This window comes from Acomys minous, assembly GCF_964271855.1.
Source record: "Acomys minous genome assembly, chromosome: 6".
NCBI classification, from domain to species: domain Eukaryota; kingdom Metazoa; phylum Chordata; class Mammalia; order Rodentia; family Muridae; genus Acomys; species Acomys minous.
This window is the reverse complement of record NC_140487.1, coordinates 126136072-126147507: the sequence shown is the minus strand read 5'-3', so window position 1 is coordinate 126147507 and position 11436 is coordinate 126136072. Positions and strand designations below refer to the sequence as shown.

At 57.1% G+C, this 11436-nt stretch overlaps 1 protein-coding gene across 3 annotated transcripts in view; it reads right to left on the bottom strand.

Moving 5' to 3' along the window:
- Positions 1 to 2397: 2397 nt before the first annotated feature.
- Positions 2398 to 11436, bottom strand: part of NPHP4 (nephrocystin 4) — an 89138-nt gene continuing 80099 nt past the window's right edge. For all 3 annotated transcript variants that reach the window (XM_084786858.1, XM_084786859.1, XM_084786860.1), the window contains 10 exons: positions 10455 to 10681; positions 10091 to 10277; positions 9404 to 9487; positions 6643 to 6799; positions 6172 to 6257; positions 5543 to 5628; positions 4422 to 4593; positions 3952 to 4131; positions 3412 to 3555; positions 2398 to 2891 (listed from right to left, as the gene is read on the bottom strand). In XM_084786858.1, coding sequence (XP_084642984.1) covers positions 2751 to 2891; positions 3412 to 3555; positions 3952 to 4131; positions 4422 to 4593; positions 5543 to 5628; positions 6172 to 6257; positions 6643 to 6799; positions 9404 to 9487; positions 10091 to 10277; positions 10455 to 10681 — 1464 coding nt within the window. In that variant the 3' untranslated portion in view covers positions 2398 to 2750. The remainder of the gene's footprint in view (positions 2892 to 3411; positions 3556 to 3951; positions 4132 to 4421; positions 4594 to 5542; positions 5629 to 6171; positions 6258 to 6642; positions 6800 to 9403; positions 9488 to 10090; positions 10278 to 10454; positions 10682 to 11436) is intronic.

Sequence of the window (11436 nt, the reverse complement as noted above, 5' to 3'; positions counted from 1 at the left end):
GGAAGCCTCAGCTGGACCCCAAACATCATCTGGAGGCAGAATCTCCTCCCAGGAGACCTCAGTCTGGCCCTCAAGTCCTCCCCTCACAGGACCAGGCCCACTCGTCCTAGAGAGCTACTCGCTCAAAGTGTCCTGGCCAGAGGCTGAGCATAAGGGTCAGCCATCTTAGCTCCACAGCTGTATACAGATGTGTCTGAAAAATATCTGGGCACATTGGCCCAACCATGGGAACAGCCACCTGTTCCTGATGCCAAAGTCCCACCAGCAGTGTTTCAGAGTGAGCACCCACCATGGGCAGGCGACACTGAATGCCAAGTGTCCTGTGGAACCCTCTCTATGGGGATGCGTTAGAACTGGGATCTCCTCCAGGGGCAAATGAGTGACAGGGTGCTGAGTTGGAGCCTAAGGTGAGGAAGGGGGCCCAGACTCAGGCTCAGCTGTGGTGCTCTTATCCCGCCTTAACAGTGAGATGGTCCAGGCCAGTGGAGGTGCTACGCAGTTGTCCTACTGTTGGACAGAGGCATTAATGTTACAGCGACTGATCTGAAGACCCTGGTGCATCTGGGGTGGCATCCACACCACAGCGTCAGTTCTCACACAGCCTGGCTCACTGTGCTGATGAAGCAACAGCAGCAAAGCCTTCAACGTCAGAGTTCGCACTGTCCCCAGACACCTGACAACTGCCCTCAGTCTGGAGTCTCTGTGAGCACCAAGTCTTGGGGACTGGAGGCCGCTTTGTAACAGGGGACCTCAGGACCCAGGCCTCCCTGCAGCCTGCAGGACCGCAGCCCAGTTCTCCCACCTGCATCTGCGCTGTCAAGCCTGGGCTTGTTGCCACGCCCAAGGCAGGCCCCTGTGGCTGAGGCTTTCCACAAGAGATGAATATGGCCCTAGAAAGAACAGCAGGAAATGAGACGTGAAGACTATCTAGTCACAGTTGTGGTTGCTGCTGGTCCTGCCCCACCTCTAGGGCTGAGGGCAGCCCACCACAGGGCCAGGCATGGAAGGAGGGACGCATGGAGCGAGGGAAAGGCTGTCATGGCCTCCCAAGGCTGTGTAGGTAGCTCAGAAGGAGGCATTCCAAGATAGGACACTTTACAAACATTAAACCTCTTAAGACAGCTTATGCCTGTGGTGAGACCCTCATCATGGGTATCTCAGGCCACTCCAGATGTGCCAGGTGCTGCACTGGGCCTGGAGGGCTTCTGGGAAACGGCAGGCTCCTCTTTTGTGGAGACAATTTAAGGCATCTGCCGAGGGGACCCTGGGGCCTGTTGGCCAGAAACCACGACTCCCTATGAAGGAGGAATGTCAATGCAGTGGGCATAAGGGGGCGGGGGAGCAGGGTTGGCAGGCAATAAACAGGATAGGCACTGTTCCTCATGACCCGCTCGCTGCTGCTAACTTCTCTCCCAGCAAGGTGTGCAGACAGCCACAGCTGCAACCTCAGGAGCAGCATACCAGGCGCAGGAGCAGCCATAGGAGCAGCATGCCAGCCACAGCTGCAACCTCAGGAGCAGCCATAGGAGCAGCATGCCAGCCACAGCTGCAGCCTCAGGAGCAGCCACAGGAGCAGCATACCAGCCATAGCTGCAGCCACAGGAGCAGCATGCCAGCCACAGGAGCAGCCTCAGGAGCAGCATGCCAGCCATAGCTGCAGCCTCAGGAGCAGCATGCCAGCCACAGCTGCAGCCACAGGAGCAGCCTCAGGAGCAGCATGCCAGCCACAGGAGCAGCCACAGGAGCAGCATGCCAGCCACAGGAGCAGCATGCCAGCCGCAGCTGCAGCCTCAGAAGCAGCATGCCAGACGCAGCTGCAGCCTCAGGAGCAGCATGCCAGCCGCAGCTGCAGCCTCAGAAGCAGCATGCCAGCCGCAGCTGCAGCCTCAGGAGCAGCATGCCAGTTGCAGCTGCAGCCTCAGGAGCAGCATGCCAGCCGCAGCTGCAGCCTCAGAAGCAGCATGCCAGCCGCAGCTGCAGCCTCAGAAGCAGCATGCCAGACGCAGCTGCAGCCTCAGGAGCAGCATGCCAGCCGCAGCTGCAGCCTCAGAAGCAGCATGCCAGCCGCAGCTGCAGCCACAGGAGCAGCATGCCAGCCGCAGCTGCAGCCTCAGAAGCAGCATGCCAGCTGCAGCTGCAGCCTCAGGAGCAGCATGCCAGCCACAGGAGCAGCATGCCAGCCACAGCTGCAACCTTAGAAGCAGCATGCCAGGGCAGGAGCAGCATGCCAGCCACAGGGCAGCAGTTCCTTCCTGCTCAGGACTGGGCACTGCAGGCCTCACACTCCAACAACCCTGCAGGAGGAACCCCAGAAAACATCAGAAGAGACTCTGCAGAAGTGAAGTGCTTCATTAAATAACTTTAAAAAAAAACATACAAAAGGATTCCATTATAAAATACATAGCAAATTAAAATATATTATGTTCATACAAAATATAATAAGAAAAACATAATTTCATCATTGGGAATGATTTATAAAACACAATTTGTTCCAGACAATGACAGCCTGAGAGGTGTGATGTGTAACAGCCTTGTGTGTGCCACAGGCAGAGTGGGGTCACTGCTGGAGGCCACATTCGCTCATGGGATTACTCTCAGCATAGCTGAGACATTATGCTGTGACGGGAACGGCGCCTCCCTCCACTCCACGGGCTACGCAGGCTGGTCCTGGAGTCACAGCAACTGCAAGGCTAGGAGAGGTTTGCAGGGATAATCACTCTGGGATGGGCACTGGCCACGCAGCTGTCCCCTCACTGGTAGAGGACCTTCACGCAGAACGTCTCTTCGTTCTTGTCCTCATGGTCGTTGATGTAGATCAGGATCTCATCCTGCCCAGCGCTGCTGCTTGGCACAAACCGCAAGCCGATGGTGTAGGTCTCCCCTCCCGCCACCTGCAAGAGCACAGGAATTTCAGCATCTCCCCAGGCGCCCGCTCCCTCTTCTGTGGTAGCTTCTAGAACTGTGAGAAGACAGGCGACAGGTCACATGGGTGAGGCACTGCACCTCAGGCACATGCACCTGGGAGTGATGGAGGCTGTGAGGACCAGACAGCCACACACAGGCCTGGGGCTGCTGCCGCTGCTCACTCAGGACTGTGTGAAGAGGTGAGTGGTACCCCTTTCCCAGGCACCACTCTGCAAAGGAATGAGAGAGCCCTTGTCCCGCTGACAGTGCCCTCACCAGGTCCCACACTCCATCACCCATTTCTACCCTCACAGTTTAGTCACATTTCCTCAGAGGAAATCCACAGGCCTGTGCTGACACTGGAGGTCAGAGCCTTCCAGTGGAGGGCAGAAAGGCCATGAGGTGCTACCTGCCACCCGAAGCACTTCCCCAGAACGCAAAAGTGTCCCCAGATTTCTAGAGCCTGCCAGCTGGGAGCAGACTATGTCCAGCCTGTGGAGGCAGCACCTGGAAGGAGTCCTCCTTGAAATGCAGCAGGTCTGGGCGGTCACTGTGCAGGTGGTAGGTCCTCCGAGAAGGATAGGGATTGGTGTAAGTGATCCGCTTGTTGGCACCCTTCCCCTCACCTGCTGCCATGGTGATCTCAAAGGCCTGGGGAGGGAGTGGAACAGAGACACAGTGACCACTGGCTCAACCTGAGTGCATTCTGACCACAGCTGCTCCACTCGGCCCCACAGCTGCTCCACCCGGCCCCACAGCTGCTCCGCCTGGCCTACAGCTGTTCCATCTGGCCCCACAACTACTCCACCTGGCACCACAGCTGCACCACCTGGCCCCACAATTGCTCCACTTGGCCCCACAGCTGCTCCACCTGGCCCCAGATCCTGGGATATCCACCAAGACAAGTCAGACTGGCCTTCTGGAACCATCCCAGAGGGGACTTGCCCCAGTCGGCCCCACTCAGAGCCCTGGATCTGGGTAGCTGAGTCCCAAAGAGAGCTATGGTGCCTTTGCTCCCCTCACTGCCCAGTCCGATCGCTTACAGACCTTGGAAATGAGTGGCTGGCGGCAGGAGAGGCACACGAGCCATGACGCCACTAGCTGGTGATAGTCCATATCGACCAGGTTGAGATGGATAAAGCGGCTGCCGGCCCTCCTGGGCCTCACGCCCACATGCAGGTCCTGTACCCCGTGGGGCGGCAACACAAAGACACCGGCAGGGTCTGTCTTCAAGGACAAGGAAGAGGTCAGAGCACAGCCCTCCTGGGTGAGGCAGTTCCTGGGAACCACCTTTCAGTAACCCTAAAAGCCTTTGGGGGTATGTACTAGTCCCTCGTCCTCAACACCACACCCACCAAAAGACAGTTTTCCTAACAGGTAGCTCAGTGGGGAGGAGCTGTGAAAGCTGCCACCAGCCGCCTGGTGCTCCTCACCATCCCTGTGCCTCTACACACCAGGTAGGGCTGGGCTCGGAGCAGCAGAGACACCCCAACTCCACCTCCAAGAAGGGCCAATACCTTCAGCTCCTGCGGGTGCGAGGTGAAGGCCTTCACTTTCCTAACAGTCTGTGTCCCCCGTAGGACAAGGGACAGACGGGTCAGCTGTCCTGCGACACAGGAGATGTCCACACGCTGCAGGGAGTGGAGGCAGACCTGCCATGTCTGCACGGGCACCGCCAGCCAGCGATCCCTGCAGAGGACAGGGGCCATCCACACATCCTCAGCAGAGCATTGGTGGGAAAGAGGCTCGCCAGGGAGGGCTTCAGGGGGGCTGAGAGCCGAGTGGCTGCAGGCAGAGCTAAAGGGCTGCAGGGGACGAGGCCCCTGTGCACTGGGCTGGGCTAGCCACTCTTCCCTAACCTGGAATCTCTCAAGCTGGGGCTATGCAGTGTTTGTCTGCGCCCAGGGCTCTTGGGAACAGCATGCCAGATGATGAAAATGTGAACTTTGTCCAGGCAGGCAGCTCAGAAAAACGGAATCAAACAATGTTCCAAGGGCAAGCCTTAGGGCAGTGGGGACGATGGCTGGAGGCCACAGGCCTGAGCTCAGAGCCTGACATCAAATCTCACCTCTGAGAGTCCATGGAATTACCATAAAACAGGACGAGGTGACATGTGTTTTCACAGGCTGCTACAAGCAACCACTGAGACACGTTCATACGACATGTGTGGGGCACAGCCCCTCACCCCTGAGTACAGCTAACTCCCACAGCCCCCACTGTCAGAGCCCTACAGGAGGCATCCTAGGCTGCTCCAGTTTTAAAGGGCCCTGACTGGAACTGTTTCTCTGTGTGAGAAGTCAAGGTGTGGCTTGGCCAATCTTCAGGCCACCAACGGTGGGCTGAGCTCTAGCTACTGTCAGCGTTCAGTGCAAATCCACTGAGGGGCGCGTGGTGAGAGCTGTCTTGGGCTCTAGGCCAGAAAGCAGCACTGTTCTTCCATGGAGGGTTCCTCACATCCATCTCTTGGGCTACTGTACGTTTCTGGGATAGGACGTGCTACCATGAAGGCCGGACAGCCTCGGAGCCCAGCCGCGCTCATCACCATCCTCACAGAGGCTGGGGACAGCCCGGCCCGCTGACATCACCCCGGACGGGCCTGGCTTCCACCACTCGCCCAGGTCCCAGCGTTTGTGCTTACGCATAGATGATGACGAAGAAGTCTTTGATCTCCGGGCTTGGACCGCTGGCCACCTTGAGAAACACATCCCGCGGCTCACCAGGGCCCTGCCAAACACCACAGAGGGGCACATTGGTTCCTCTGCTCTGCCACACCCGGCCAGGCTCTTGCAGCTGGGCGAGGCAAGGCAGGTGTGCACAGCCCCTCCCCCATGCAATGACTTCATTGTCTCTGCTAGTCAGGTCTCACTGTTTTGCTCACTGAATGAGAAAATCATAGCTTCTTGATCTTATATTGATTTCAATAATTATATTCCACAGACTCTCTGGCTTCCGAAGCAGTCATAATACAGTTAGCGCCCCTACCCTCTGCACAATGGCAATTAGTAAGTGCCTCAATTACCACGCGTAGTTCATTTTGTTTCATGCCTTTTCTTACAATTTAAACTGGGATAATCAAGGAACAGATACGCTAGCAGAAAACCTGAACACTCCTGGCAAAGCCCGCCTTAGGGTGTGAGGGCAGCCCGCCCCTGCCCACCCCCCACCTCCTGCCCTGCTCCAACGGAGGCTGTGGGGAATGAGGTGGGGATGGGGGCGGGCAGTGCCCTGGAGCAGCTGTTCAAGGTGGGGCTGATATGCATGGCATACCACGTTCTGGGCCTCGCAGATGACATTTGGGTCGCTGCACCGAACGTGGACCGGGGGTTCCTCACCAGGCATCCCCACAGGAGCGCCTGGAAGTAGAGAAAGGGTAACTCTGCCACTCGCCCAGAGCGCACACACGAGGCCTGACTGGGGACGCAGAGGCCGCCACCCTGACCCCGCACCACCCTCGGCCTCCTGTCAAGCTGTCAGTCAGAGGGAATGGCGAAGCTGAGCCACCGTGAGGACAGCACCACCCCACACGCCCCCTCATGCTTGACAGAGATAGATCTGGGTCATGGGAGCCATGAACCTTCGGTGGGATCAACCTTCTCACCCCAGAGAAAGCTGGAAGCTTCTATTCAAGCCATGGAGGCGGGTCAGAACTTTCAGGGTGCCCCTTGCCACCAGGGAGAGCCCCCTCTCCCCATCAGCTGAAGCCGCACAACGGCGGCCACAGGAACATGAGGGACCTGCCTGGAAGTGTGTGCCGCGGAGGCAGGCGGATGGCCTTTTTCAGGAAGGTGAGTTCCGGGTGGTAGAAGCGGAAGACCTGGTCCACCACGTGGGGCTGGGGCTCCACAGTCAGGCAGAGCACGGCAATGGGCCGGCCACTCTCGGCCCGGAAAAGGACCTGCGGAGACAGGCACGTGATGGCTCTGTGGCTCTCACCGTCATCCCACAGGAGGAGACGACAGAGACACGTCAGAAATGCCTCTGTAAGGACAAGATGAGGGAATCAAAAGACTGGACCCAGGTTGGGGGTCACTCAGACATCACAGACCCTGGACTTATGCGAGGCGCACCCCTAAAGTCTCCACAGGCTGGGATGTGTGTGCAGAAGGGTCTATCCTTAACCTCTCCGGGTTTCACGGTGGCAACAGGTGCTGTGTTTGGGGACAGAGCACGGGGCATAGGCCTTTTGATCCCCATGGGAAATGAGATATCTAAACCAAAGGGGGCCAGAGATAGAAACCTCCCTCTATCAAACAGGTGCAAAGCCACCTGCCTACACAGAAGAGCTAGTGGGCAGGTAGTGTAGTGGGCGGGCACTTCTGTCATCACAGGTGCACACACAGTACCAGTGTCGACAGAGACACAAGCACGCAGCACACATGAGACATGCTGAGAAGAAACGGAGGGGAGGGGAGATCTTCCTGAAAATAGACTTTATTTTAGTTTAAATCCAGATTCCTGTAAACATTCTTCAATTTAAAAGCTAACCTAAAGCTGGCTGGAGACACCCCGACCTGCCTTCCCAGCAACAGGAGAACACATGAAGGGCCTCTCTTGCCTGCCTTCAGCAGGGCGGGAGGAGCTGTAGACAGCAGGGCGGGAGGGAGCGGCAACAGCTCAACAGCTCCTGAGCTGCATAGGCAGCAGACCATCCGGCTACTTAGCTGAAGAGGCGGGGACCAGTATCTGGCAGGCTGTGGAAGCATCAGAGCCACAAGGGAGGCAGCCTTGGGACAGGCAGCTGACCACAGCAGCAGAGTGGCCAGCAGCAGCAGCTGCTTCCTGAGCAGTGACAACTACAGGAGAAGCCAGAGCAGCCATAGCTAGCTCAGCGGTTCAGAGTGGTCCCAGCAGGGAGGGGGTGGGAACGCTGGATGCAGAGTGAGGGGTAGGAGCTGAGGCTGAGGAAGGCTGTAAAGAGCCAGAGAAGACAAACTGCAGGGACTCCAGAGAGTTCCAGAAGCTACGTGGCTGCTGTCAGGTGAGAAACCCTGACGTCCTTGGCTTACACAGAACTAACACTTGAGCTAAGTGTCTAGCTACCAGAGACCTGGTGAGGGCTGTAGCTGCAGAGGGCACTGCGGGATGCTGCTGCTGCCCCCCAACAACCAGGAAAGGGGGGAAACTGCAGAAACAGGGACCTCAAGAGGGTCTTCTTGCCTGAGCAAAAGGCCCACCATCTGCAGCACAAAGTGATGTGTGTGTCCTTCTACAAAGGCCAAGCCAAGGCTCTGCTCGAGAATCAAGTCCTCACAGACACTCCAGCCTGGTGGGCACGGTGCAAGGGCTGCACCACAGCGAGACTCGGAGACATGGCAGCCTGCGGGCCAGACTGCACTGAGCAAGGTCTGTGGGAGGAGGAGGGAGACCACAGTGCCACAAAAGGCATTTTCTATAAAAAAGAGGTGACAAACCCTCGGTCTTCCCAAGCACATCCTCTCAGGAGGCTGCGGAGGAAGCGACTAAAGGCTCATTTCTAGGAAGATCGCCTCATCCTTCCTTCCTATCCGTCTATGTTGTAATAATTATGATTGTTAACATTTAATATTGATTCATAAGGCTGTTAATGCAGCGGTTATTATTTAACCCACTATTACAGAAATAAATGACTCAGAAACCTATTAGAATTTTAATAAGCCTTACACACTGGGGCTGGGCAGATCCTGAGCTACCTTGTTACCTCCCAGCCCATGAACACTTGCACATGCTCCGTTTGGGCGGCTGCTCTCCATCACACCAGCCCTCAGAGCGAGCTCCTCCCGGCCACCTGCTTCTTGTTCACACTGACCCACAGCGACCTGCTCCTCTCTCCTACCTCTCTCTCCTGTGATCCTTCTGCCCTCCAGGCCCTCCAGTCTTAGCTCTGCCTACCTCTCTTCCGCCCAGCTCAGGTACAGGCGATTTTATTGGCCAATCAGGGATAATTTTTTGAGGCAAGGTTACACAGCATCACTTGGTGTGTGTGTGTTGGCTCGTAGGACAGTAAAGATCTTGGGGAGCAAACAATTAACACTCGAATACATAGTAGCTTCACGTCAACCACAGCATATCTATGTATCTACCTATCCACCCATCTATGTATCATACATGTACACACACACACACACACACAGACATACACACACACACAGACACACACACACAGACACACACACCTTTAGAATGCTGTCCAGTGCCCATGCACTATGACAGCTGCGTCTAAGGGGCAGTATCCAGCAGTCACTAGGACCACCTTCCTCTACACAGAGCCAAGGCGGCACAAAAGATGCAGGGTGGTCCATGCATGCTGGACCTTGCCGTGGGCTGAGCCAGTGTCTGGACACAGCGGAGGCCTCCTGGTCCCTGCCATATCTTATCCCAGTTGAGACCCCACCCAGGAAGGAAGACAGGAGGGGGGGTGAGGACGAAACGTCTAACAGCAAACATCATATGCTTCGCTTGGGGTACTCAGACTTAACTCACTCTAAGACTACAAATGCCAGGTCATCTTGAGCCCCCCTACCTTGGCGTGCTTGGTAGGCATGGCACTGCACTTCCAAAGGGGTCTAGACGCTGTGTCCTCCTCTGAGCTCATCTCAGCAGGGGCCTGGGAGACATGGAGCGACACACGTGGGTCAGGGCGAATCAGTTGACAATCAGATCTTGGGCCAGCCAGGGCCATGAGCTCCAGAGCACCATCGTGCGTCCTCACACTTGCTCTTGCAGCTTGATGCTGCCTACCAGCCTCACCCACTAGACTCGGCCAGGGCCCTGTGGCCTGTCCATGGAGCCAGCAGGAACTGGGACTCCTCAGGGCCCTCGCAAGTGATGCTGTAGGCCTAACTATTAAAGAGGTCACTCCTTCAATATCAGCACCCCCTCACACCGACACATGGCTGGTGTGTGCCTTCCCAACACCTCTGCCGTTTCCATGCTGAGGAGTGCATGCTGCAAGGGAAGGGCAGCACAGGGACAGTGGCAGGCGCACCCCTCCCCTGGCACCCACCAGGAGAGAGAAGGATCCAGGCTACTGCACACAACATTGCTAAGGAGTGCGTGCTAAGTGACAAGTGGGGCAGGCACCCATCAGGGCTACACCCCTGGCGCAGACACAGGGAGTGTGGACATTTGCACATACAGAGAGGGGTTCCACCCCTCTGCCATCCGGCTGGACAGCGCCTCCACGCTGTGTCTGGGGCTCACTTCACACCTGTGTTGGAGTCAGTGGGCCCACAGAGAAGTTCTGGTACTTAAAGGGGATGTGGGCAGTCTCTCGGGGCCGCAGGTAGAGCTGGGGTGCCAGGTTGCCATGCAGGTGGAACATGTCCTCCTCTAGGGGCGTGTGCAGGCCGGTGGCCTCCTTGAAGTACCTCCACTCCTGACTGTCCAGGATGATGCTAAAGGGACAGGGACAACAGTGAGGACCATGACGTGCAAAGCCAATGTACCCACCACCCAGACTCTCCTGTGAGGGGACGCAGGCCAGCCAGCCTGGCTTCCATGTCAGAGGCGCATCAGCCCAGAGGAGGCAGACTCCCACACACACACATGGCTGACTGCACGGCAGCTCTCACCTGAGCTCGGGGCTGTCGATCTCGATGGCCACCGTGTGCTGGGTGTTGTGTGGGTTCTTAAGTGCAAACTCGAAGAACTCAGCTGTGCCCAGTGTGACGTACAGTGTGTGGTGGGTGGTGATGGCCTGGCTCAGAATGCTGGTGATGCTCTCTGCCTTGGTGCGCTCCCGGTAGGCATCAATGACCTGCAGGTCCCGTGAGTGCTGGGCACGGACACTCTGTTGGGCCTGTTAAACATGAGGGGTCACGTCTAACACCCTCCCCCACTCTGCTGAGGCAGCGGATTTCTTTTGGAAACCGGCTTCCCTTTCTTTAGCCGTGTGGTTTGGAAGTACTGCCTGTCTCCCACACTCCAGGGATCTCTGTTTCTCCCAACAGGTCACAGTGCCACCTCCCAGCTTGCTCGGAGATCCCACATGCTCCTAAGAGAGCCCTTTAACCGCCAGGGAAAGATACCAGGCACAGCATACGGGAATTAGGAACAGTGCTATCAAGTAAGTAAGACCCACATGGCCACCGGACTCACCCAGCAGGTACCCCACAAGGAGCCTGTCTGGGACGACAGTCCACAAGAGGAGGTGCAAACCCAGCGTGATAGCCGAGCATCCAGCTGCCCTCGGGCTGGGTCCACATCTGACAACCAGTCTCGGTGGGGCTTAATTGCCTCCTGCCTTACCCTCCTGCCTCTGCCCTCCTGCCTCATGCCCTAGCAATGCAGGGGTTCTCCAGTGATGTGTGCTCCAGTTTGCACTATAAGGTGAGGGTACCCTGCAGGGCTCATCCACCCCTATGCTAGGGCTCCAGGGGCCCCGAGTCCCTCAGATCCGAAGTTAAGGAGGCTGACCTGGCAGAGGGGGCAGGCTAGCTGCCTAAGCGGACTTTGGACTTGAACTGGTTTGAAGTAAGGACACAGGGTGTAAGAGGGAGGTGAGAGAGGACTGCGGGGAGGGGTGAAGCCTGTGAGGATGAAGGTGCAGTGGCG